At 57.3% G+C, this 27,121-nt stretch overlaps 2 protein-coding genes across 2 annotated transcripts in view; one reads left to right on the forward strand and one right to left on the reverse strand.

The window, feature by feature from the left end:
• Positions 1-1,375: 1,375 nt before the first annotated feature.
• CCDC12 (coiled-coil domain containing 12) lies at positions 1,376-16,324 on the reverse strand. Its single transcript, XM_050336909.1, has 8 exons — positions 16,233-16,324; positions 15,644-15,884; positions 9,555-9,631; positions 5,188-5,267; positions 3,894-3,955; positions 3,776-3,810; positions 2,666-2,742; positions 1,376-2,059 (listed from the first exon to the last, which is right to left on the reverse strand). The coding sequence occupies exons 1-8, from the start codon at positions 16,322-16,324 to the stop codon at positions 1,980-1,982; spliced, it is 744 nt and encodes a 247-aa protein (XP_050192866.1). The 3' UTR covers positions 1,376-1,979.
• Positions 16,316-27,121, forward strand: part of NBEAL2 (neurobeachin like 2) — a 33,001-nt gene continuing 22,195 nt past the window's right edge. The window contains 7 exon segments of the mRNA XM_050308229.1: positions 16,316-16,373; positions 22,009-22,097; positions 22,667-22,831; positions 24,199-24,280; positions 25,238-25,359; positions 25,521-25,603; positions 26,570-26,655. Coding sequence (XP_050164186.1) covers positions 16,323-16,373; positions 22,009-22,097; positions 22,667-22,831; positions 24,199-24,280; positions 25,238-25,359; positions 25,521-25,603; positions 26,570-26,655 — 678 coding nt within the window. The 5' untranslated portion in view covers positions 16,316-16,322.

A 27,121-nucleotide genomic window follows, 5' to 3' on the forward strand; every position in this document is an offset into this window, starting at 1 on the left:
GGGAAAAGGCGGCAAAGGATCGATCTGGTTCCCAACGAGCCAGAGGAAAACGGAGCATCCTAAGGATGGGAAAGGCTGGGAGGGCAGAGAAACAGCCCATGGAATTATCAGAGGAGCCAGAGTCGCCCCACACACGGATGGGGAACAGGGGGAGGCCCGAGCTGGGCGGGCCCCCTTTGGGTTTTTAGCTGGTAAATGCGGGATAACCACCAAGTGCCTGCATTCCTGCAAGGATTCCATCGGAATTCCACAGGTCAGGGTGCCCAGGACTCATCCCCCTCCCTGGACATCGGCAGGACAACATGTGGGGATCCCTGTCCTGTCACGAAATCACTGTTCCATGCTGGGATCCCACTCCCACAGCAGGATCACTGCCCTTGTCCCAGTCCAGGATCCCTGTCCCACTCTGGGATTCCTATCCCATTCCAGGATCCCATTCCCATTCCCGGGCCCCAGTCCCACATGAGCATCAGTCCAGGGGCCTGGGGCTGATCCCAACTTAACCTGAGTCTGGAATAAAACCTGGAACCACGTGGGAAAGGGCAAAGTCAGGACCTTTCATTTTACTTTGTCCTTAAAAAAAAAATACTTCAATTTTTTTCAAGGAGAATACTTTGGCATTTCCAGGGAGAGCTGAAAGGGTGGCAGTTACTGTTCCAAGGACTGGGAAAAGCAGGACCTGAATCCAGAGGCAGTTTCAAATCAGGTTTTTCCCTTTAAAGTCAAGGAGGGAAAACTCCTCTGCTTCCCATCCTGGCAAAGGAGAGGCCAAAGATCTGGGTCAGGCAGGGAGGGAAGGGCAGTGGGATGGGTGGATGGATGGATGGGTGGATGGATGGATGGATGGAGGGATGGATGGATGGATGGGTGGATGGGTGGGTGGATGGATGAGTGGATGGATGGATGGATGGATGGAAAGCCTGGCTTTCCCGAGCCCAGCCATTGGGAATAGCTGGACACGGCAGAGTTTGTGCATGGAGTTCTGCTGACACCTGCAGGGCATTCCAGGGATGAGGCCACGGCTCCAGGAAGTACCAAGTTCATGGAATTATAAATCCCAGAATGCTTTAGGTTGGAATGGACCTCAAAGCCCATCCAGTGCCACCCCCTGCCACGGGCAGGGACACCTCCCACCAGCCCAGGTTGCTCCAAGCTGGCCTTGGACACTTCCAGGGACCCAGGGGCAGCCACAGCTTCTCTGGGAAACCCATTCCAGGCCCTCCCCACCCTCCCAGCCAAAAATTCCTTCCCAATATCCCATTTAAACCTACTCTGTGTCAGTCTGAAGGATCAGCCCATCCCAGGATCCTGGCACAGGGAATGTGGATCACCCCTGGATCAGCCCATCCCAGGTGCCTCTTCCAGAAGCGACAACTTCTTCCAGCATGGAATTTTTTATTAGGAAAAGATCCATTAACAACAAACTACATCAATTAAAAAACACTCAGAGGAGGAGTGGAACACTCTGGAGGGTTGGGAAATTTTGGGAAGCAAGGCAAATCCCACCTTAGTCAGCTGGACAGGTCCTGAAGCAACAGCCCCTTCCCACAGGAATTCTGGGTGTGCCCATGGATTTTCCCAGCTCTGCAGGGAGACCTCGTGGTGTCTGCACAGGAACAGGAGCCCCAATCCCTTGGGAAAAGGTCCTGCCTCTCCAAGGGCCATGTGGGCATCTCCTTCCTTTCCCAGCAGGAGGAGAGCGAGCCTGGATTGGCCTTGCCTGGAGTTTTTCCCACTTTTCCCTGCTCCGAGTCCCAGCAGGTGAGTTCGAGCCAAGGTGGGCGTGTCCTGCTCCCTGTGATCCCGGGAATTTCCCCCAGGAATGCTCCTCTGCAGCCAGCCAGGCTCCTGGGATGTGCCCCTCTCCTGCAGGCACAGCAGGATCTGGGAATGTCTGGGAAAGGGCTGAGTGTGCCGGGGGTCACACCCGGGGGTCGGGGCGGGAGCCGCATCCCGGTCCGAGGCTGCCGACGGATCCCTCAGTCGGAGTCGCTCCCCTCCTGCTTTGCTGACCCCACTGCAGAGGCCAACTCCTCCTCCTGGCCCTTCAGCCTCTCCCCTGCAGGGACACACCTGGATAAGGATCTTCCCCAGTGGAGCCCACAGACCCTTCCCTGGGCACAATCCCAGTGCCTCTGGAGCTCCTGGGAAGCTTCCCAGATCCTTGTGGGAAGGGCTCGGGCTCCCCCAGTCCCTCCCTGGACCTCCCCTGATGGTAGGGCCAGGGATCCCAGTGGAATTGCCCAGGATCCCAGTGGGATTGCCCAGGATCCCAGTGGAATTGCTGTGGAATTGCCCAGGATCCCAGTGGAATTGCCCAGGATCCCAGTGGAATTGCTGTGGAATTGCCCAGGATCCCAGTGGAACTGCCCAGTGGAATTGCCCAGTGGAATTGCTTGGGATCCCAGTGGAATTGCCTCAGGAATTGCCCAGGATCCCAGTGGAATTGCTCAGGAATTGCTCAGGATCCCAGTGGAATTGCTGTGGAATTGCCCAGGATCCCAGTGGAATTGTCCAGGAATTGCCCAGGATCCCAGTGGAATTGCTCAGGAATTGCCCAGGATCCCAGTGGAATTGCCCAGGATCCCAGTGGAATTGCCCAGGATCCCAGTGGAATTGCCCAGGATCCCAGTGGAATGGCAGCCCCTCCCTGGCCCCCACGCACGGATGAGCTCGGCAATGGCTCTCTGAGTCCTCCTCTCCAGCTTCTCCAGCTTCTTGGACACGTCCCGCTTCAGATCCCTGGGAAGGAGAGGGACACGTCAGGACAGCCCCACAGCCAGGGGGGACACCCTGCACCTTCCCCAGGGGAAGAGAAATCCCTCCTCCTTCCCAGCATCCCAGGAAAACCGACCCCATCCCGTGGTGCCAAACATCCCACAGGGATCCGCAGGGAAAGGGAACACTGGGGCCTTCCTAAACAACTTCCCATTCCACAGAATCCTGCAATGGTTTGGGTTGGAAGGGACCTTAAAGATCATCTCATTCCAACACCCCTGGATCAGTCCTGGATCAGCCCATTCCAGGAACCTGGCACAGGGAACCTGGATCAGCCCATCCCAAGAATCTGGCACAGGGAACCTGGATCGCCCCATCCCAGGATCCTGGCACCTGGATCAGCTCATCCCAGGATCCTGGCACCTGGATCAGCCCTGGATCAGCCCATCCCAGGATCCTGGCACACGGAACCTGGATCAGCCCATTCCAGGAACCTGGCACCTGGATCAGCCCTGGATCAGCCCATCCCAGGAACCTGGCACCTGGATCAGCCCATCCCAGGATCCTGACACAGGGAACTTGGATCAGCCCATCCCAGGATCCTGGCACAGGGAACCTGGATCAGCCCATCCCAGGATCCTGGCACCTGGATCATCCCTGGATCAGCCCATCCCAGGATCCTGACACAGGGAACTTGGATCAGCCCATCCCAGGAACCTGACACAGGGAACCTGGATCAGCCCTGGATCACCCCATCCCAGGAATCTGGCACCTGGATCAGTCCTGGATCAGCCCATCCCAGGATCCTGGCACCTGGATCAGCCCTGGATCAACCCATCCCAGGAACCTGGCACCTGGATCAGCCCATCCCAGAATCCTGGCACAGGGAACCTGCCCAGCTTCCCATGGGACACCTTCCCCTTTGTTTTCCTGGCACTTCTAACCCCCAAATCAGGTATTCCTGGATATTTCCAGCCCTTTCAACCCCACTTGGACAATCCCACGGTGCTGGAAGCGCCGACTCCAATCCCGCTCTCCAAGCTCCGCAGGCACTCACCAGTCTGGTTTCCTGGGAGCCAGGTTGGCCAGATCCTGAGGAGGGAGAGGAGACACCCGGTGAGAGGGGAAGGCCAGGATGGAGCCCGGGCACGGGGAATGCCTCGGGATTTACCTACCACCTCATCGATGATGGGCTCGGGCTTGGCCGCCTCCAGCTGCTCCTTCACCGTGTCCTCCACTAGAGGGAGAAACAGGATCAGCGTCGGGACACCGGGAATGCCGCACGGCCCCGGGCCTGGCTCCCAGGACCTCTGCTAAAACCCCATTCCCACATTCCTCCACCACCCAAACCCCGGGGACGGCCTCCTAAAAATCCTCTGGGAATGATGCACCACCACGAACAGCTGGCTCTGAGGCCTCTTCCCGTGACTCCTGCAGGGATCAGCTGTCCAGGGGTGTGGAACTGGACTCACCCTGACTCATTTACAAGGTTTGAGGCAGAACTGGAGGAGTCCAACCCGGCATAAAGGTCTGGAGATCTCAGGGATAATGGGATAAGGTGTGGGGAAACAGCTCCCTGTCCTTCAGCTGAGCAAGGAAGGGGAGCAGCTCCAGGAGCACATCCCCGAGGGGTGAATTCCACCCCAGCAGGTGGATTTCGGAGAATCCTGGAATCACTGAGGTTGGAAAAGCCCTCTGAGATCATCCAGCCATTCCCACCACTGACCGTGTCCCCAAGTGCCACATGCACAGGGCTTTGAAACCCCTCCAGGGATGGGGATTCCAGGTGGAATTTTCCCCACTATCCCACCTGCCCCTCCCCTGGCACAGCCTGAGGCTGTTCCCTCTCCTCCTGTCCCTGTTCCCTGGGAGCAGAGCCCGACCCCCCCCAGCTCCCCCTCCTGTCAGGGATTGCAGAGCCAGAAGGTCCCCCCTGAGCCTCCTTTTCTCCAGGCTGAGCCCCCCCAGCTCCCTCAGCTGCTCCTGCCCCTTCCCAGCTCCCTTCCCTTCCCTGCTCCAGCCCCTCCGTGCCCTTGCTGTGACATTCAGAGGCAGCCTGAAGCTTTTCCAGAGGGATGAGGAAGGGGCAGTGCCAGCATTCCCACCCTCCCCACCTCGGAGCTTCCAAAGGCTCCTTTTGATCGGAGGGGTTTTTAAAAGGGATCCGTTCCAGGAGGGCTCCACGTTCCAAGATCAAGGGAACTTCCACCCTTCACTTGCCCTTCTTGGAAGCACGTGGTGGGGGAGGCTCAGCCCTGGCAAATCCCAGCACTGATGTTTGTTTAAGGAGAAGTCAAACAAAAAAGCAGCCAGAATCTCCTTGAGGAGCCTCCAGGGAGGACCAACCCTTTGGCTCTGGGGCTGGAATTGCTCCCCCTCCCCATCACACCCAGCTCCAGGATCTTCCACCCTGGAGCAAGAGGAGCTTTCCAAGGAGCCTTCCAAGCCCTTGCTCCCGCTGGTTCCCACCTGAGGCCGGTTTTCCCGGGGGCAGCTTCCTCTTCTTCAGCTCCTCATCCTCGGGCTCGTAATTCCGCAGCTTGATCTCCCTGCGGAAAACAGGGAAGAGCACAGAGGGCTGAAACCTCCCTGGGAAAAACAGGGAAGAGCCCTGAGTGGTGACACTTGTGTGGGATGTCCTGGATCGTGGTAGTGAGGGGCAAAATGGGCATCAGGAGCCAGAGGGGCGGCTAAAGTCATGGAATCATGGAATTGGTCAGCTTGGAAAAGCCTCCAAGATCGTCAGAGCCAGCACTGCCAAGGCCACCACTGCCCATGTCCCCAAGTGCTCCAGCCTGGCCTTGGACACTCCCAGGGATCAGAGGCAGCCACAGCTTCTCTGGGAAATCCATCCCAGCCCCTCCCCACCCTCAGATCCAAGAATTCCTTCCCAATATCAGGCCCAGGCAGGTGATGGGACTCACAGACATCGCTGGGGCTGTTACCTCAGCACAACACCGGGAAACAGGGACAGCATTCCCAGAGCTGGGGTACAGGGCTGGGAAGGGAGCACGGGAGGGATCCCCAGGGAGCTGCAGCTCCTCCCAGGCCACAGACACCTTCATCCCAGGACAGGGATCCCCCATTTCTGGGACACACTCCAAGGGCTGGCTGTGATGTCACACCCAGAGGCTCCTCCATGCCTGGCTCCAGCGCCTTCCCATCCTCATTAAACACAGGGAAGCACCGGGACAAAACAAGCTCTAATTGCTGCCTTTAATTAACAGAGCGAGGCCAGAGCGGCTCCTGCAGCTGCTCCCGGAATTCCCGGGGCCCAGCGCTTCCCACTGCTCCTGCACTGGGAATTCACCCCTCAGCACCAGCAGGAGGTGTCTCCTCCCTCTGAGGATCCCAGGAGGCTTTGGGCTGGAAGGGAACTTAAGGATCATCCCGTGCCACCCCTGCCATGGGCAGGGACACCTTCCACTGTCTCAGCTTGCTCCAACCTGGCCTTGGACACTTCCAGGGATCCAGGGGCAGCCACAGCTCCTCTGGACAGCCTGTGCCAGGGCCTGCCCACCCTGGGGAAGGACAGAGCACCCGGAGAAGAGCTGGGATTGATCCATTTGGGATTTAGGGAGCTGCAGCACTCCCGAGGGAAGCGATGGACACACCCACAGCGTCACCTCCGAGCCCCTCAGAGGGGCCACGTTCCCTGCTTTGGGTCAGGAATGCCTCAAATCCACTTCTCACTCCTGGCTGGGCAGTGAGGAGGGAGAGCAGCTCCCCTGGAAGGGGGAGGGTGGGCAGTGGCACGTTGGGAATGTGTGGAATGCCCAGAGTTATCTTGAAGCAGAGCAGGCCCCTCTGGAGCTGCTCCCAGGTTGGTTTGGCTTCCCTGCTCCAGCCCCGGGGGCTGCAGGGAGCAATCACTCTTCCAGGGGATCATTCCAAGGGATATCCTTCCCTCAGGAGCAGCAGGAACAGGGAGCAAACACTCTTCCAGGGGATCTTTCCAAGGGATATCCTTCCCTCAGGAGCAGCAGGAATGGGTGTGCCCAGAAACCCCACAGCAGGGATTTCCTCGGTGGTGCAGGTTCCCCATTCCCAAAACAGCCACTCAGAGCTGCTCCAGGAGCAGCTTCCCAATTTCCCTCCCTGAGGACAAGGCTTTTCCCTTCCAGGGACACCAGGAAAACTGGACTGAGATCCCAGAATCCCACAATGGTTTGGGTGGGAAGGGACCTTAAAAATCATCCAGTTCAGGGACACCTTCCCCTATCCCACATTGCTCCAGCCTGGCCTTGGACACTCCCAGGGATGCAGGGGCAGCCACAGCTTCTCTGGGAAATCCATTCCATCCCTCCCCACCCTCAGATCCAACAATTCCTTCCCAATATCCCACCTAAACCTCCACTTTCCCCTGGACACGATCCTTGGCAGTGCCCCCAGGCCAAGCCCCATCCCCACAGAGCTGCCCATCGAGCCTCAACCTCCTCCCCCACTTAAACCTTTTTTTTTAAATCCTTTTTATTCTTTTAAAGCCCTTCCCCGAGGCCTCCCCGCTGCGGGATTTCGGGAAGCGCTTCGGGAAGCGCTCCTGGAGGGAGCGGAGTCACCGCTGAGTTTTTGGGTGGGTTTTTTTGTGGTTTTTTTGCGCAGCGATTACAACAAACCCCAAAGCGGTCGGGACCTGCCGGGTGACATTCCTGAGCCGGATCGCCTTTCCCAAGCCCGGCTCCTCCCACAAATCCACCTCTGGGAGCGGCACGGCCGACTTTAAGGATGCTTTTCGAGGATGACTAAACAGCAGCAGCAGCAGCCCGGCTCTCGTGAAGTTGAAGAGCTTGAAGGTTGTTTTTGTTCCCCTCCCTTTTTCCGAGCCCTGTCCCTTGGATTTTCAGCTTGGATTTTTACCTTGCTTTGCACAACCACCCCAATCCCAGCCCTCTCTCCTGCTCCCTTGGAAAGGGGGTGCTGTGGCAATTCCAAACTCCAGCCGTGGCGTCTCCCAGATCCCCACGCGGGTACCCGTGTCCCAAACCGGCTGTTTTTCCCGGTGGGAATGAGGCGGAAAGGCCAAAGTCCACCCCCACCCTGCTCCTCACAAAGGCTGCGCTTCCTGCCCCGGGATTAAAAAAAAAAAAAAAAAATCGCAGGAATCCTGAGTTTTTCAAAGAGAAATCCACCCCCAGGAAAAGTGGGATGGGGGATTCCCGGGAGAGCAGCAGGGTTGGCACAAAGGGCTCTGTCGGCCCTGGGAGTTTGGGAGAGAGGAAAAACAAGGAACAAAAAAGACGCCAAAAAAAAAAAGGGGGGGATGGGCCATGGGGAGGTTTGAGAGGATCAGGAATGAAAGAGGAAGAGGCTGAGAAAGGTGTGGGAAACCAAAATCCAAGAGGAAATGGAGTTATGGGATCTTCTTTGATCCTGGAAAAAACCTCGGATTCCGGGGGGGAAAAGGGATATTTAATGAGGAAAGAAAAAGCAAATCCAAAGCCAAGAATTTGGGATGCAAACATTCCCTGGGGAGCAGATCTCGCCCTGCTTTGCCTTGCAAAAAATCCCTCTGGATCCCAACAGAACACGCTGGGGCTGGAGAAGTGGAAAAAGGGGAAAATCCATGGGGAAAGCAAACGTTTCACCCCAAAAGCTGCCTCCACAAAGGAATCCATGGATTTGAGGACAAAGGGGGAAATCCAGGTGGAAAATCCATGTGGAAAGCAAACTTTTCATCCCAAAAGCTGCCTCTCCAAAGGGATCCATGGATTTGTGGACAAAGGGGAAAATGCACGTGGAAAACCAAGTTCTCACCCCACAAGCTGCCTCTCCAAAGGGATCCATGGATTTGAGGACAAAGCTGGCTGGAGATGGAATCTCCTACTCCATCCCCCCTCAACACCTTCGCTCTCAACCTATGGAATTCCAAGGACTCCCAGGCAGGGGAAGGATTGGAATGGGTTAAAAAGCAGGAATTCCCAGCTAAAAAAATCCGGTGTTTTTTTTTTTTTCCCACCTGAGAGGATCAGCTCAGAATTCCAGGGTGGGATGAGCAGCCCAGGGATGGGGAGCACAGGGCAGGGGATCAGGTGGCAGGGCTGGAATTCAAGAGCAGGTGATCCATAATTCACCACATTCCCGGCACCTCCAGCTCCTGTTTCAGCCTCGGCCCAGACCTCTCGTGGCGATTCCGGCCCCGAATCCGACCCTGCGGAAAAGGCACTCCCAGGGATCTCAGGGATGCTTCTCCAGCAGCACTTCCAGCCCCAAATCCAGGGGGAAAACATAGCCCTGTTTCCCCACAAGGGGTGTGTTTCCTGCAGGGAAAATCCTCCCCAGTATTCCCGAGGAACAGCAAGGGTTTGCTCTGCTCCTTTCTGGCTCCCTCAGGATTTTAGGGATAAAGGATGGGAAAAGGTCACATCCCACATTTTTCAAACCTGGTTCTACCTCCTTTGGGTCTCCCAGAAAAATCCCTGATGGGAGTTTTTAGGGCAGGACAACGATTCCAGAGGCAGCTGCTCCTGCCAGGAGTGACTCCCTGGCTCAGCTGGGTTTGTGCTCCCCTTTTCCAGGGAGAAAAACAGCCACGTGAATCCATGGAAAAACAAACTCCACCCTCCAAACACCCCTAAAAACAGGGACAGAGGGGCAGGAACGGCTGGGAAATCCCACTGGAAACACTGCCACTCAACCCCAGGTTTTCCCTCTTTATATTCCCAGAGTTTTTAAGGCTGGAAAAGCCCCCCAAGTCCATCAAATGCAACCACCCCCCCACCTGGGATTATTTGCCCTTGGAATTCGGAATAAAAACTAAATGAAGCTGCACAGAAGGGAAAAACCTTCCTTCAAAACACATCCCAGGGAGAGAAAAGCGGGAATAAATCCATCCTTACTTGTGCTTGACGGGCTCCTCCTCCTCCTCCTCCTCCTGCCTGGGAATTTTGTTCTCCCGTTCCCCACCGTCCTTGCTCTGGGAAAAACAAAACACATGGATCTGCTGGGATTTGGCCTCTCTGGGAACGAGGGAAGGCAAAAAAAACCAGCCCCAAATTCCTCAGGGATTGGGATATTGGATGCAGGGAATGAGGGAAGATAAAAGAGATAACAAAGGTCCAGGAAGGGAGGAAGCCGTGCAAAAAATCTGGGAATCAACGCCAGGTCCCCTTTTTCTCCCCGCCCCTAATTTCCCCTCTTGGATGTTTAACCAAGTTGGAAAACGTGGGATCAAAGAGGGATCAGCACAATAAAGGGTGGGATTTCAGCTCCAGAGACACCATAAATCCAATTTCCCTTGGGAAGAGGCTCATCCTGCATCCCCAGAGCCCGGGACAAGCAGCTGATCAGTGGAATTCCCGATGATCTTTGTTATCCAGGCAGGCCCAGGTCTGGAATGTGAACATCTCCCACCATCCCAGGTTGCTCCAGCCTGGCCTTGGACACTTCCAGGGATCCAGGGGCAGCCACAGTTTCTCTGGGAAATCCATTCCAGCCCCTCCCCACCCTCCCAGCCAGGAATTCCTTCCCGATATCCCACCTAAATTTACCCTCCTTCAGCTCAAAGCCATTCCCTGTGTCCTGTCCCTCCATCCCAGCCCCTCTCTTGGAGCCAGCTCCAGGATCCCAATGTTATTTCCAGCTGAACCAACCCCAAACCCCTCCAAGAACCGGGAATGCTTCCCAACAAAGAGCTGACTCATCCCTGTATCCCGACTGCACAAACTTCCAGCCTCTGCTCCACAGCCTGGGTTAAAAATTAGATCCCAAACAAACAGGGAAAGGAGCCAGGAACCGGCTCCATTCCGGGCCTGGAGTTGTTCAGGATCAGCTCCTGCTCAAAGGGCAACACAAACATTCCCAGCTTCTTAAAAAGAGGGGAAAAGAACAAGAATCATCCCTGAATTTGCAGTTTTAGTTGGATTTTTAACTCCATGTTAACCTTGGGATACCCACACAGACAATCCTTGTCCAATAAATATAAATATCCAGGAAGAACCTCTGGAATTTCCCAGTGGGAGCTATGGGAAATATTTAGACCCCTTTCCATGGGATTGAAAGTCGTGGGAAGTCCTTTCCTGCACTCCAAGTCCTTTGCTGGAATGTTCTCCACATTCCCTGGTTCCTCATGGAATGTTCTCCTCATTCCCTGGTTCCTCATGGAATGTTCTCCTCATTCCCTGGTTCCTCATGGAATGTTCTCCTCATTCCCTGGTTCCTCATGGAATGTTCTCCTCATTCCCTGGTTCCTCATGGAATGTTCTCCAGAGGGTTTCCAGACAAGGAGGGATTTGCCCAAATTCCCCCCTAGAGCTGTGGCTGTTCCCTCCCCCCCCAGGAAAAGCCACAAAGCTTTTCCCTGGATCCTCAAATTCCTGGAATTTAAATCCTCTCCAACTCGCCCTTTTGGGGCAATTCCTACTTATTCTATGGAATTGCATCCCACCCCACTTCCTTTCCCTGCAGGAAACCAGCTCTCCAACCCGGCAGGTGCTTTCCCAGCTCTTGGTTTCCTGGGAAATGGAACTTTTTAAGGAATGTGGAGCTTTCCCTCGGGCTCCAGCACATTATCAGGCTTTTCCCACATGGCAGGAGCATTCCAGGGAAATCAGGGAAGCAGCTCTTTGCCTTGCATCCATTAAGGCCAAGAGGGAGGGGGGGGTTAAACCCCCTTCATCTGGGAATTCCCAGCCCAACAATTCCCAACAATGCCCATCCAAAGAAAGCATCTTTTCCAAGAGAAGGGAAAGGACACTACCTTATCCCGAAGGAGCAGCTGCAGGATCCACAATTTTCCCTTCACTGCTTCACTTCCAACCCACCTCATTCCATAACTTATTCCCAGGTTTTGCTTCCTGCCACCCCTCACTTCCCAAGAGCTTGAAATCCCCCAGGGATTGGGATTCCACCAGGCCTGGACAGTCCTTTCCAGGCGGGAATTGTCCCTAAATCCAACCTGAACTTCCCCTGGTGCAACTTGAGAGGCCTTTTCCTCTCATCCCATCCCTTGTTCCCTGGAAGAAGAGCCTGATTCCCACCTGGATCCCACATCCTGCCAGGGAACTGTGGAAATCCAGCCCATCCCACCTTTCCCCTAAACCAAATTTCCATGGCAAAAGTGACGCTCCCTTCAAACTCCAGGAATTGCCAAGCAGGTTTTCCATCATTCCCAACCACCCCCTTCCATCCGCTCTCTTCATCCAACCCTTTGGAATTCCTCCAACCCAAGATCTCCGTGTCTTTCCCATAAGGATTCCAGGATGGTCAATTCCCATCCAAAGGGTTCCTTGGCACAAGGAATTGTCTCTTCTGGAGGAGTTAAAAGGAGGTGAGTGCTGGAAAAAAGCTGGATTTCTCCAGGTCTTTGCTGCCAGCTGAGCTGGAGCTGCTCCTATTCCCTCTTTTCTGGGATCCAGCTCTGGGAAAGGTTCAGATCCACAAAAACATCCCAGTCTCGTCTCCCTGGGAACTGGGAAGCTCCAGGTGCCACAGTGGGATTTCCTCATGGATAACTTCATCCAGGAAATGAGCATCCACCTTGTTTGGGGTTAAATCCCTGTTTTCCTTGGAATTTCTTTGGATTGAAGGAGACACGGAGCTGAGCTCAGCTCCCAGGGAAGTTCTTTCATTCCAGGATGGCTCCTCCTGGAACTTTTCCATCCTCATGGCCAAGGTGAGGCTCAGGTGTCCTGGAATCCCACCCTTCCCTCACCTCCAGGCCTTTCCCAAACATTCCATTCCAGAGGCAAAGAGCCAAGTCCTGAACTACCCCTGGAGCAGCCAAAGCTTCCTCCAGGCGGTGAAACAGCTCCGAAATCCAACAATTCCCAAAAGAATCCCCACCAGGATCAGAATTAAATGACACAACCTTAAAACCATCCCTAAAACCTCCTCAGGATCCAGGATCTGCCGCTGGTTTTCCGGGAGCTGCTTGGAATCCGGGAGCAAAGAGGCAGAACTTGTGTGTCCCTGCTGCTCCTTCCTCAGGAATCCCTGATCCTGGTTACTATGGAAATGGCTCAATCCCAGCTGGAGCAGCGGCACTTCCACGGGAAAGGAACAAAAGGGCCCTGGAAAATCCGGCCCCTTTGTCCTTGGAAAATCCCTGCTGTCACTGCAAGCCCCTGACAGGAGGAGGGGGCTGCTCCCAGGGAAAAGGGATGGGAGGAGAGGGAATTCAGCTTGGATAGTGGGATAATCCTGCCCAGGGAAGGTTTGGAGTCCCCATTCCCAGAGGGGGTTGTGCCTTGCTGGGAATGTTGGATTGGAGAGGAATTTTCCTTTCATCTTCGATTCCCCCTGGAGCCTCCAAGCAGGAATGAGGTTGGGATGATCCTGGTGATGTCCAGCAGCATCTTTCCACCTGGGAAAACCAGGCTGGGAGGGAAATATCTCTCTTTTCCTCCTGGAGCAGCCCCAGTGACTCCTCAACTCCGGAATTCCCTCTCCAATCCAGCCAATCCGGCCCTCTCCTCCCTGTCCCATCCCACAGGACAAGAGGAGGAGAACTGGAATGTTGTCCCTGTGGACTCTCAGCCTCCTTCCCTAATTCCCACACTGCCATCCTGCATTCCCTGGGCCATCCCAAGGGACGTTCCCGTGGCCTGTGCTCACCTCTCCCAGTGGGAAACCTCTTCAGGGAATTTCCCTTCCCACAGAATTCCAACCAAACCAGCCAGAAAGGGATGGAAAGGTGCCAACAAAAGCTGCCTCCCTTCTGGGAATCACCTTCTGGAATCACCTCATCCCAGGGTCAAACCCAAGGCAGGAAAGCTGGGATGTGGCCACAGCAGGATCCACTCACACAGAGGAAAGAGATGGGGAATTCCAGGGCCTTGGGAATTCCAGCTGAGGGAAAACACTTGGATTTCTTTGCTCCCTCCCACCCAAGCTGTCAGACAGCAGCAGGCAGGTCTCTGCTTCCCAGGATGCTGCAGAGGAGCTGGGAAGAGGCAGACATGGAATTCGTGCATCCTTTAAGGAGACAAAGCCCCAGCTCCCTGAAAAGGCCAGAGCAGCTCCTGATTTCCCGGGAATGTGCTCAGGGATGGAGCCCAACACTGCTCCCTGCAGCCTCCCTTCCCACCCTGGATCCCTGTGCTGCAGGGGGGAGGATGTCTGGGCACTCACCTATTCCCAGAGTTCATTCCCAAAGGAATTAACAGAGTTAAGTCCTGAAAGGAGCTTAAAAATAAACCCAAACCCCACAATTATTCCCCAGAATTCCAGCCTGGTTTGGGTTGGGAAGGAGCTTTAAGGATCATCCCATTCCCACCCCCACGGGCAGGGACAGCTCCCACTATCCCAGGCTGCTCCAGCCTGGCCTTGGACACTTCCAGGGGATCCTTTGTGCCTTCCCTGCCAAACCTGGAGAGGGACGGATCCTTTGGAGCCCTCAGTGCGTGTTTTCCCCCATGGAATGACTTCCCTGAGCTCTGTTTCCACAGCAACAGTTTTCCCGGGATCTGGGGCTGGGGAGGAGCAGGGAAGGAGCGGAAAGGCGGGAGAACATTCCATAGTGAGGGGGGAAAAGGAGCAGGGAAGGAGCGGAAAGGTGGGAGAACATTCCATAGTGAGGGGGGAAAAGGAGCAGGGCCTGCCCTTCCTCCCGCTCCCGCTTTTCCTGCCCCACGGGAAGGGGTGGGAGGAGCAGGGATTTGGCTCTGGAGCCAATCCAGGCTGGAACAAAAGCTTGGGATGCAGCCAAAGGAATCTTTTCCAACACTCTGGAGTGAAGGAGCAGGTGGGAGAGACCCCCCCATTCCCACAAAAACACGGGAATGCTGCTGCTTTTCAGGGATTTGGGGATAACAGAGCAGGAGGAAGAGCTGTGGCTGGGTGGGGAATGTTGGGGATGCAGGAAAGGATCGGCACATCCCACAGGACCAGCCTGGATTTTGCCGGTGGATCCCTTTGGAATGTTCTCAGCATTCCCTGAGCCAGCAGGGACTTTGAAAGGACAGGAGTATCCAGGTCCTTTCCTGGGAAATCCCCTCAGACTGGAACCTGAGAACTCTATCCCAGGATTTCCCAGCAGGAAAAGTGAGTGGAAAAGGAAAAATCCAGGATGTGCCTGACTGGGAATCCTAAACACTGGCACAGGCAGGAATTTTTTCCTTAAATTCAGGGAAAAAAGCACCACTTTGCTCCCACTTCCCAAGGGAAGAAAGCAGGGAACGGTGCCAGGGAGGAAAAGAGGGAATCTCCCAGCAGGAACTCATCCATCCATCCCTTTTCCCTGGGACCACACGGATAATCCTGGAATATATTCCCACAAAAAGCATTTCCACAGGACCAACAGCACAACCACCTGCTCCACTCCCTTGGAAATCCAAGGATTGCAGACAGAGGAGGCTCATCCAGCAGCTTCCCACATCTCCTGGAATTCCCAAGCAGGAATCTCCTTCCTTGGTTTATTTATTCTCTTCTCCCACTGCATTTTTATTCCTAAATATTTCTGGAGAGCTTCCTCAAAGGAATCTGCCTTGGAATCTGAGCAAGAAGAAGGAAGAAATTCCCTTTTCCCTCTTTTTGGTGCCTCCAACCCTTCCTGTTGGCCCAAAATCCCAGCAAAACCTGGATTTGTACCCAGGCAAGGACATTCCCAGCAGTTTCTCCCTGGAAATTCCTGCTGTTTTCCTGAACAGCGGGAATTAAAAAGCGCCACCTTTTTAGGCATCAGGTGCATCCCAAGAGCTGGAACGACCTGGGAATTCCAGGAGGAGCAGGATGCCTTAACCGAGGGCTCCCTGGATCCTTCTCTTCTCCAGGGAACCCCCCCAGCTGTCCCAGCCTGGCTCCAGAGCAGAGGGATCCAGCCCTGGCAGCAGCTCCGGGGCCTCCTCTGGGCTCATCCCAGGAGCTCCCCATCCCTGGCGCAGCATTCCAGGCGGGATCTCTGCGGAGCGGAGCAGAGCGAGGGGAAGGAATGAGCCCCAAACCCTCTCCACACCCTCCCCCCGCCCTCCCACCGCCCAGACCGCCCGACCTGGAGCGTCCTCTGCCTCAGGGCCTTCAGCCTCTCCCGCCGCCTCAGCGCCTCCTCCTCCAGCCTGCCCAGCACGGGCCCCGCTCCCTCCTCGGGGGCTCCGCGGCCCCAGCGGGCGCCGCCATCTTGTCCCCCCGGTCCGTACAGCGCGCAGCGCGCATGCGCGGCCAGGCGCGGCCAGCCGAGCGCAGAGCTCGTCGCTGCGCATCGAGCGAAGCGCAATCGATTGGGGGGGGGAGCGCTGGGTGAGGGGGCCGAGGGAAAATGGTGAAATAAAGGGTGAAAATCGACCAAAAAAAAAGAGGTTGAAAGGAGAAAATAAGCCCGTGTCGCGTTTGTTCGGAGTGTGTCCTCCCCGCTGCGTTAATTAGGGCGGTTCATTATTTGGGGATTTAGGGGCGTTTATCCCCCCCTCCCCTTCTCCCCGACCCCATTTTACCTCGGGCAGGTGGAAGAGGGAGGGGAAGGCAGGGCTGGGGATGGTACAGGGTGGGGAAGGGGCGCCCCGAGCAGGTGGAGGGTGGGGATGGGGTGGGGATGGGGTGGGGATGGGGGGATGGGGGTGACGATGTCCCCGCCCCCCCCACACCTGGGGGAGGTCCCAGCGCTGGGTGGGGGGAGGAATTTGGGGGGGTTTTGGGGCGGAGCTGCGGCTCGTGCCGAGCCGTGCCGGCCCGGCATGGCTTCCCGGGAGCGGCTCTGCGAGCTCTGGATGCTTTACTTCGCCAAGGTGAGGTGGGCAGCGCGCCCTCCTTCGGGGCACCCCGCACCCCCAGCCCTCCCCTGGCTCTGCCCCCTCTTTGGGAGTGCCTCCCCTGCATTTGGGGTCTCGCACCGCCCCCTCCCATCGCTGCATCCCGAGCCCCCCTTTGTGCCCCCCTTTCACCCCGCTGTGACATCCCGGGGTCGCGGACCCCCTCCGTGTTACCCCCTCCTTTATACCCCCCTTCCTTGTGTCCTGCCCCCGGACCCCCGTGGGATATCCCGGGGTCCCGAGACCCCCGGCCGGGGTCGCGGCCCCGAGCTCGCGACACCCCCGTGTCCCCCCTTGTGCCACCGCGTCCCCCGGCATCCCGGGGTCCCCAAACCCCGGACCCCCCCCGGCACATCCCGCCCCTCCTTCCCCACCTTTCCCGGGGGATTTTGGGGTCCCCCCACCCCTCCAACGCCCACCCGGGCGGTTCGAGGGGTCCCCTGTTCCCACCCGGGAGGTTCGGGGGGTCTTTCCCCCCCTCCCTGGCAGGTTTTTGGGGGTTTTTGGGGGGGGTCCGTGTCCCTGCGCCACCGCCCGGCGACAGGTGCGGCCGCGGTGACATTGGAGCGGCGACAGGGTGGGGACAACGGGGGTCCTGGCTGGGGGGATTATCCTGAGCTTGGGGACCCCTAAAACCCTCCCTGGCACCGCCAGCTCCTCCCTTTGCTCTCGGGGGTCCCGGGGGGGTCACTGTGCGGGTCCCACCCCGAGAGTCCCTCGTGCTTTCTCCTTAATTATCCCATTATCCCAACTGAGGGGCGGGGCCGGGGGGCGGATCCCGTGTCACCTCCCCCCTCCCGTGTGTGTGTCCCCCCCCCGTGTCACCCCCCACACACGGCTGTGCCCGCGGGTTGGGAGTGACCGCGTGGGTTTGGGGCGGGGGAAGGGTTTATTCCTGGCCCCAAAAATCCCCCCGGGATGTGCAGGGATGGGCACCCTGCTGCCAGCTGGGGGTGGGGACACCTGGAGGGGGGGGTGTCACCTCACCTGGTGGCACCTGGGAGCCACCGGCTCCTCTGCACCCCAAAACACCCTAAAATACAGAGCCCCCCTCTTTGGGGGGACACATCTGGGGGGGTTGTACAGGGACAGGGACTGTGACATCGGAGGGGAAAGGGGGTGGCACAGGGACAGGTGCCACTGTGTTGGGGTGTCCGTGGTCATGAGGGGGACATGAGCCCTGTCATTGAGGGATGGACCACTTTGGGGTGGCCTTGGTCACACGGGGACAGGCACCACACCATCAAGGTGTCTGTGATTGTCTGGGCACAGATGCCACTACTTTGGGGTGCCTGTGGCCGTGTGGGGACACGTGCCAAACCCCAAGGTACCTGTGGCCATGTGGGGACACGTGCCACGCCTTCGAGGTGTTGGTGGGGACAGGACCCACTGCCCCTGTCAGGAGCTGTAAGGTCATCGGGGGTCAGGTGTCAGCTGTCAGGGTGGCCGTGTGGGGACAGGTGGCACCACTGTCTGTGGTCTTACAGGGACAGGGGGACAGCACTTTGGGGTGTCCTTGGTCACATGGGGACAGGTGCCACACCATTGTGGTGGCCATGGTCACATGGGGACAGGTGCCACTCCCCAGGTGTGTGTGGTGGCATGGGGACAGGTGCCACACCATCGGCTGTCCACGGGCTCTTGGGGACACCTGCCAAGCCACCAGGGTCCGATGGCCCTACAGGGTCCTGTGGTGGTGTCAGGGCACTGGTGCAGGGACACGTGTCACCCCCTGGGTGGGGACAGGGACCACCTGTCAGGGTGTGCCCACTCCACGGGGTGGCCGTGCCACCTCTGAGAGGCACCGGGGACAAAGGCAGGACCTCGGTGTCACCCCCCTGTCACGCAGCAAAACCCTCTGGCCTTCGCCGTGGTGATGTCCCCAATCCCCTGGCCAGGACGAGGCTGCAGTGACACCTCGGTGGCAGCGCCCCTGTCACTGTCCCCTCCCCGGCTGGTGACACGGGATGAGGGCAGCGCTCCGGGAGCGGCCTTAAAACGGGACACAGCTCGTGTCCCCAGGGGATGGCAGGGACGGGGATGTCCCCGGGGGTGGCAGGGACAGGGATGTCCCCAGGGGTGGCCCTGCCGTGACGGGGCCGTGCCAACCGTGTTGTCGCACGCCCCCAAAAATGGGATGGCGGGACCGCGATCCCCCGGTGTGACCCCGCGGGCCTCAGTGGCGGGGAGGTGACAGTGCCGGGGCTTTGTCCCTGGCCCTGGGCTGGCGTTCCCGGCCCTGGGTTGGCCTTCCCGGCCCGGCATTCCCAGGCGGCTCCGCGCTGGAACAGCCAAAGCCACCAAACAGGCTCTGCCAGCCGGGACCGGCTGGGACAGGCACCGACGGCTGGGACGGGCACCGGGGGCCGGGACAGGCAATCCTGGGACACCGGCAATCCTGGGACACCGGGTGCGTGCTCAGGGAACTTTGGGATGTCAGCTCCGCCGGGAATATCGCGGCGCTGAGAACTGGCAAACTCATCGCTCCGTGGCTGGGGAGGGCAGGGTTGGGGTTCCGTTCCCAGGGAATACCGGGATGAGCCGCCCTGTGCCGGCGCCGGGGCGATGCCGTCACCCCATCGTGCCACGTGGAATTTGGGGGTGTCAGCTCCGGGTGGGTGCTCAGGGAATTTTGGGATGTCAGCTCCAGGTGGGTACTCAGGGAATTTGGGAAGCTGGCTCTGGATGGGCGCTCAGGGAGTTTTAGGACTCTGAGTGTGGATGAGTGCACAGGGAATCGCGGATACCAGCTCCAGGTGCTCAGGGAATTTGGGGACTCCAGCTCCAGGGGGTTGCAGGGGGAATTATGGAATGATGAGTGCACAGGGAATCGCGGATACCAGCTCCAGGTGCTCAGGGAATTTGGGGACTCCAGCTCCAGGGGGTGCAGGGGGAATTTTGGAATGCTGGCTCCAGGTGGGCGCTCAGGGAATGTTGTGGTGCTGAGAACTGGCAAACTCATCACTGCACGGGGTGGGGAGGGCAGGCTTGGGGTTATAATTCCAGGGAATACCAGGATAAACCAACTTGATCAGCATTGTGGCAATGCCATAGCTCCTCATGCCACATGGAATTTTGGGATGTCAGCTCCAGGTGGGTGCTCAGGGAATTTGGGGATGTCGGGTCCAGGTGGGTGCTCAGGGAGTTTGGGGATGTCAGGTCCAGGTGGATGCTCAGGGAATTTGGCCACCGACTCTGAGTGCAAGTGGGAATTTTGGGATGCTGGCTCTGGATGGGCGCTCAGGGAATTTTGACCACTGGCTCTGGATGAGTGCACAGGGAATTGGGGAGACCAGGTCCAGGTGGATGCTCAGGGAATTTGGGGATGTCGGCTCCAGGTGGGTGCTCGGGGAACTTGGCACACCAACTCCACGTGGGTGCAGGGGGAATTTTGGGACGTCAGCTCCGGGGTGGGCGCTCAGGGAGCATCGTGGTGCTGAGAACTGGCAAACTCATCACTGCACGGTGCGGGGAGGGCAGGATTGGGGTTCCATTCCCAGGGAATCCCGGGATAAACCACCCCTGTGCCGGTGTCGTGGCGATGCCGTCGCCCCTCGCGGCTGCATAAGGGCCGGGGGCACGTCCTGGGTGGGCGCTGGGGGGGTCCCCCCCGTGTCCCTCCCGTGTCCCCCCGTGTCCCCCCGCGTCCCCCGTGTCCCCGGAGCGGGGCGGCGGGCGGAGGAAGCGCCGTTGGGGCCGCGGGTGACTTGGCACTTCCTGACGCTCTGGGGCTTGTTTTTTTGGGTTTTTTTTGGTGGCTTTGCACAAGCGGCAGCGGCGACAGAAACGGGGGGGGGCCCCCCTACAATAACACCCCAAACCCCTCCCCCGGCCCCGTTCCGGCCGTGCCGGCGCGGCAGGGCCATGGAGGGCACGGGGGGCACCGGCCACGGCCCGGGGCAGGTAACGGGATCGGCCCGAGGGATGCGGCGCTCGGGGGAGGGGAGTGGAAGGTTGGGGGGCAGGAGGGTTTTTTTTGGGGGAAACGGGTGATGACGGGGTGGGGGTGGGGTTTTGGGGGCCCCTCGCGGTCCCTTCCGTCGTGGAGGTGGCTGGGGGAGGGATGGGGGCCCTTCTGTGCCCGGGAAGTTGGGAGCCAAGGGGGGGCTGGTCCTCGTGGGAAGGGGGATGTCCCCAAGGGGGACGGTCCCTGCCGGGTGGGGACACCCCAGGGTGCTGCATGGGGGGGTGGGGGACCCCAAGGTGCTGCTTTAGGGGGGGCTCAGGGATGTGGGTGACCCCAAGGTGCTGCTTTGGGGTTCCTGGGGACGTGAGTGACCCCAGGGTACCACAATGGGATGCACGGGGATGTGGGTGACCCCGTGGTGTCACATTGGGGTGCACAGGGCTGAGGGTCACCCCAGGGTGCTGTGTTGGGGTGCTCAGGTGCTGAAGGTGCCACCTTGGGGTTTCTGGCATGTGAGTGACCCCAAGGTGCTGCTTTGGGTTTTGGGGGATGTGAGTGACCCCAAGGTGCTGCTTTGGGGTTTTGGGGGGATGTGAGTGACCCCAGGGTGCTGCTTTGGGGTTTGGGGGGATGTGAGTGACCCCAGGGTGCTGCTTTGGGGTTTCTGGGATGTGAGTGACCCCAGGGTGCTGTTTTGGGGTTTCTGGGATGTGAGTGACCCCAGGGTGCTGCTTTGGGGTTTGGGGGGATGTGAGTGACCCCAGGGTGCTGCTTTGGGGTTTCTGGGGACCCCAAGGTGCCCCACTGGGGTGCTCTGGGTGGGGGTGCCCAGCCCGGGTGAGTCACTGATGTCACCGGTGTCACCACTGTCACCACCTGTTGCACAACCGCGGGGGGGGGAGGGGGAAGCTCTCCCTGATTGGCTGGTGCTGCATTTAGGGGCAGGTGCTCTGGGAGCTGATTGGCCAGAGAGTCCACAGGTTGTGCTGCTCTGGGTTCTGATTGGCTGGTGGCTCCACAGCTTGTGCTGATTGGTCAATAAGTTCCCACAGCTTGTGCTGCTCTGGGACGTGATTGGTTAGGGAATGCACAGCTTGTGCTGCTCTGGGTTCTGATTGGTTGGTGCCTCCACAGCTTGTGCTGATTGGTCAGTAAGTTCCCACAGCTTGTGCTGCTCTCAGTGCTGATTGGTCAAGAGCTCCACAGGTTGTGCTGCTCTGGAACCTGATTGGCCAGCGAGTCCACAGGTTGTTCTTGCTCTGGGTTCTGATTGGTTCAGCATCTCCACAGGTTGTGTGGCTCTGGACTCTGATTGGTCAGGAGCTCTACGGGTTGTGCTGCTCTGGGTTCTGATTGGTCAACAAGCTCCCACAGGTTGTGCTGATTGGTCAGCAAGCTCCCACAGGTTGTGTGGCTCTGGATGCTGATTGGTCAGTGAGTCCACAGGTTGTGCTGCTCTGGGCTCTGATTGGTCGGTGGCTCCCAGGGGTGTGGTCACACCCCAGTCTCTATTGGCCTCCTGAGGGGGCGGGGCTTGATTTCCCTGGGTGCTGATTGGCTGATAGTTGCAGGGCGTGGCTCGGGGTGATGCAGGGTGGTCTGTGATTGGCTGGGGCGTGGCTCAGGGTGGTCTGTGATTGGCTGAGTCGTGGCTTGAGGTGGTCTGTGATTGGCTGGTGGCTGCAGCCCCTCCCTCCCCCGCAGAAGGACGAGTCGTACCTGCAGCAGTGGCTGGAGAGCTTCGTCATGAGCTTCGAGAGGGTCATCGCCCTGCCCTCGCTGGAGCCCCGCAGGTCAGGGACCCCCAGCACCCCAGGGGACACCAGGACCCCTGAGGGACCCCCAGCACCCCGGGGGACACCAGGACCCCTGAGGGACCCCCAGCACCCCGGGGGACACCAGGACCCCTGAGGGACCCCCACCAGCACCTCTGGGTGACACCTCACTGCACTCTTGAAGGAGCCCTCAGTCACCCCTGGGTGACCCCTCCCATGACACCTGAGGGACCCCAGGATCCCTGCACGACCCCCAGCACCTCTGCTTGACACCCCCCTGGGTGACCCCCTCCATCACCCCTGAGGGATCCCCCCACCCCATCACCCCCAAAGGACCCCCAGTGACCCCCCTGAACACCCCCTGCGCACCCCTGGGTGCTGTTTGGGTGCCACTCTGTGGGGGGATGGCTGGGGGGTTGATGTCACTCGGTGTCACTCGGTGTCACTCACACCTAAACTGGGGCTTTGCTGAATTTGGGCTGTCCCGGCTCATCCGCCCCCGGTGGTTTCCACCATCCAGTGTGAGCCTGGGGGGGCTCTGTGAGGGTGTGGGGGTCACATCCTGTGCCCCCCCCGTGTCCCCCCAGGCCGGAGGAGGCGGTGTTGGAGATCCCGGTGCTCCCTCGGGAAGTGCTGCAGGTGCTGAGCCAGCGGCTGGCGCAGAGCGTGGCTCTGATCCCGCGGGAGGAGGGCGGGGGGGCCGGGCTGGGCCAGGCCCTGCTGCTCCTCAAGTTCTTCAGCATCATCTGCAGGTGGGTGACACCCCCCCCGGGTCACCCCAACCTCCTCCATCCCCCTCCTGTTCCCATTCCAACCATCCCGGGGCAGCCCCACGGGTGTTGAGGGAACCCCCCCCAAAAAGGGATGAACCCCCTCTTTGAAAGGACCAAACTGGTGTGGGGCTGCTCCCAGTTTGCCACGGCCCCAAAGCATCGTGGTGTCCCATGGGGTGTGCACCCTGCTCCCAAAAAACACAGCATCCCAAAAACACAGCATCCTCAAAAGCACAGCGTCCCAAAAAGCACAGCATCCCAAAAGCACAGCATCCCAAAAACAGAGCATCCCAAAAGCACAGCATCCCCAAAAACACAGCATCCCGAGAAACACAGCATCCCAAAAACACAGCATCCCGAGAAACACAGCATCCCAAAAACACAGCATCCCGAAAAGCACAGCATCCCAAAAAGACATCATCCCAAAAAGCACAGCATCCCAAAAGCACAGCGTCCCAAAAAACACAGCATCCCAAAAACACAGCGTCCCAAAAACACAGCATCCCCCAAAACACAGCATCCCCAAAACACAGCGTCCCAAAAACACAGCATCCCGAAAAACACAGCATCCCCAAAACACAGCATCCCCAAAACACAGCATCCCCAAAAACACAGCGTCCCCAAAACACAGCATCCCCAAAACACAGCATCCCCAAAAAGACAGCATCCCCAAAAAGACATCATCCCAAAAAGACATCATCCCAAAAAGCACAGCATCCCAAAAAGACATCATCCCCAAAAGCACAGCGTCCCAAAAAACACAGCATCCCAAAAACAGTCATTTCCTGAGGTGCATCACCCCCCTTCCCCCCCAGAAATACTCTGTGCCCCCAAAACACAACATTCCTCCCCCAAAAAGGCCATCATCACCCCCCTGAAGTGCATCCCATCCCCCCAAACCCCAGGATTTACCCCCCGGATTGCATCAACCCCCCAAAAAGGGCATCATCCCCCCCAAAGCACCTCCCCTCCCCAAAAGGTGCCCCACATCCCCCCAAAACACGGTTTTTACCCCCCAAATTCCTGTATTTAACCCCCCCAAATTGGCAGCATCCCCCCAAAGTTCACGACTTTGGAATCCCCACGCAATCCAAGCATCCCCCAAATCCCGGCATCCCCCCAAATCCCACCATTCCCCCCCAAAATTCCATCACTCCCCTCCCTCCCAAGCCTTGAATCCCCCCATAAAAGCGCATCCCACCACCCCAAAACACGGCATTGACCCCAAGCAACACCTGATTTACCCCCCAAATCCCCTAAATGTTCACATCTCCCCTCCCTCCCAAAGCCCATCCCGCCCTTCCCGAGGGGAATTACCCCCCATTCCCAGATATTTCCTTTCCCAGGAACCCGGAGAACATCCAGGTGGACAAAACCCCCGGCATCCTCCCCGAGGTGCTGCGGCTGCTGCGGGTCTGCACCGACCAGGTGGGCGCTTTTTGGGGGGCAACGGGGCACTTTTGGGGGGTGATGAACTTTGGGGGGGCTGCTGGGATTGGGGGGGATGCTGGACTTTGGGGGGATGCTGGACTTTGGGAATGATGCACTTTTTTTGGGGGGTAAATCCTGGGGTTTGGGGTGATGGGATGAACTTTAGGGGGTGATGAGCTTTGGAGGGGAATGATGCACTTTTGGGGGGGTAAATCCTGTGTTTTGGGGTGATGGGATGAACTTTTTTGGGTTGTGATGCTGGGATTTTGGGGGGTGTTGATGTGCTTTAGGGGGGAATGATGCACTTTTAGGGGTTGTGCTGTGTTTGGGGGGGTGGATGGGCTTCAGGGGGGTGATGCTGGGATTTGGGGGGCTAATCCTGTGTTTTGGGGTGACGGGATGCCCTTTAGGGTGGTGATGATGCACTTTTGAGGGGCTTGTTGCATTTTGGGGGGCCTTGTTGCATTTTGGGGGGTATGCTGTGTTTTGGGGGATGCTGGGGGGTGATGCACTTGTGGGGGATGCTGTGATTTAGGGGGTAAATCCAGGGTATTGGGGTGATGTGATGTACTTTTTTTGGGGATGATGCACGTGTGGGGGGGATGCTGTGATTTAGGGGATAAATCCAGGGTTTTGGGGTGATGTGATGTACTTTTTGGGGGTGATGTCTTTTTTGGGGGATGCCGGACTTCATGGGGAGTTACTCACTTCAGGGGTGCTGCTTTGACCTGGGGGATTCTGTGATTTTGGGGGTGGGGGTGAACCCTTGGGGGGCTGTGATGCATTTTAGGGAGGGGAATGATACAGTTTTTTGGGGGGTTGCTGGACCCCGGGGAGGGGGAGCGATGCTGTGATTTGGGGGGTTCTGGGCTGACGGGCTGCCCTTCGGGGTGGAGCTGTGTGGGGCTGCATTTTGGGAGGTTTGGGGGTCATTCCCGCTCCTGCTCCCGGCAGTTGCGGGGTGTCCCTGCGGCCGAGCGGGCGCGGGGGCAGCTGGAGAGCGGGATCCTGCACGCGCTGCACCTCTGCGAGTGCTTCTTCGACCCCCACCAGTCCTGGAGGCGGCAGCTCAGAGGGTGAGAGCCCGACCCCAAAGCCCAGCCCCGGCCCCAAAGCCCAGCCCCGGCCCCAAAGCCCAGCCCCGGCCCCAAATCCCACCCCCGACCCCAAATCCCGCCCCTGACCCCAAATCCCGCCCCCGACCCCAAATCCCGCCGCTTCACCCCTCTCTTTCCAGGGAATTCATCAGCTCCAAGGAGAAGAGTAAATACAAGTTCGCCCCCGCCCCTTTGCCCCCCGAGTTCAGCACCTTCTTCCAAGGTAAAGGGGGACTAGGATGGGATCCATAGGGATGGGGAGTGTCCTGGGATAGGGATAGGGGCACTATGGGATCCATAGGGATGGGGAGCGTCCTGGGATAGGGATAGGGGCAGTGTGGGATCCATAGGGATGGGGAGTGTCCTGGGATAGGGGCAGTATGGGATCCATAGGAACCTATACCCATCCCAGGACTGTTGGATGATCTAAGGGCAAATATGGGATCCTGTACCTGGTCCAGGTTATCCTGTACCTGTCCCACAAATATGGAATCCTGTACCTGCTCCAGGTTATCCTATACCTGTCCCACAAATATGGGATCCTGTACCTGGTCCAGGTTATCCTGTACCTGTCCCACAAATATGGGATCCTGTACCTGCCCCAGGATATCCTATACCTGTCCCACAGGTGCCAGGAACAGGAGCAGGATCCTGGCACAGAAATTAAATCCTGCACCACCCAGGAACCCACAAAAATCAGCACAAAGGGGATTTCTTTCTGGGAAAGCCCCCAAAACCCCCTTTTGGAGGCAACAACCGTTGCAAAAAAATCCCCTAAAACTTCTCCCCGTAAATCCCCAACGGAACCTGATTTTTGAGCAACCCCCCATTTTTGGGGACAAAAATCCCTCATTTGGCACAGCCAGAGCTGGGAAATTTGGGGCATCTTCGTCTTCTCCATCATCACCAAGGTCCAGCACCAACATGGGGCGAATTTGGGGTGAAAGGGGATTTTTTTTCTCCCCTATTTTTTGGGGTACAAAGGCAATTTTTCCCCTATTTTTTTGATCTGAAGAAAAGAATTTTTCCCTATTTCTTTGGTTTTAAAAAAGCATTTTTTCCCTAGTTTTTTTTTGAGTTAAAAAGGGATTTTTTCCCCTATTTTTTGGGGTAGAAAAGGGGGTTTTCCCACGATTTTTTTTTTGCTGTTGACTCCTCAAATTAACCCGTTCCCTCCTCATCCCCACAGAGAGTTTCCAAGCAGGAAAACAGCTCCCTGAGACACTCCAGCTCCGACTGATCCATCTTTTCGGAGCCATCCTCTCTGGTTCCAAGGTAATGTTGGGAAGGGGGAAAGCTGGGATGTCATTCAGGGAATAAAACCCCCAAAGTTTTATTATTCCAAGCAAGAGAAAGGCTGGAATTGAACCACTGATTTTTCCACAGCTTTTAAAAATCATAGTTAAAATTCCAGCCCTAAATCTGAGTGGGATCAGCTTAAAAACCATCGAATTGTTAAATTAAACAGTTAAATTTAGTAAAATAATTCAATAAAATAGTTCAGTAAAATAATTCAGTAAAATGATTAAGTTAAATGATTAAGTTAAATAATTAGATTAAATAAAATAAGTCAATAAAACAGTCAAATTAAATAATTAAATTGGGTAAAATGATTCCGTAAAATAATGAAAACCGGTAATTAGATTAAGCAAAATAATTCCATAAAATAATGAAAACTGGTAATTAGATTAAGTAAAAATAATTCAATTAAATAATGAAAACTGGTAATTAGATTAAGTAA

The sequence above is a fragment of the Myiozetetes cayanensis genome, unplaced genomic scaffold, assembly GCF_022539395.1.
Source record: "Myiozetetes cayanensis isolate MyiCay16 unplaced genomic scaffold, myiCay2020 scf1, whole genome shotgun sequence".
NCBI classification, from domain to species: Eukaryota; Metazoa; Chordata; class Aves; order Passeriformes; family Tyrannidae; genus Myiozetetes; species Myiozetetes cayanensis.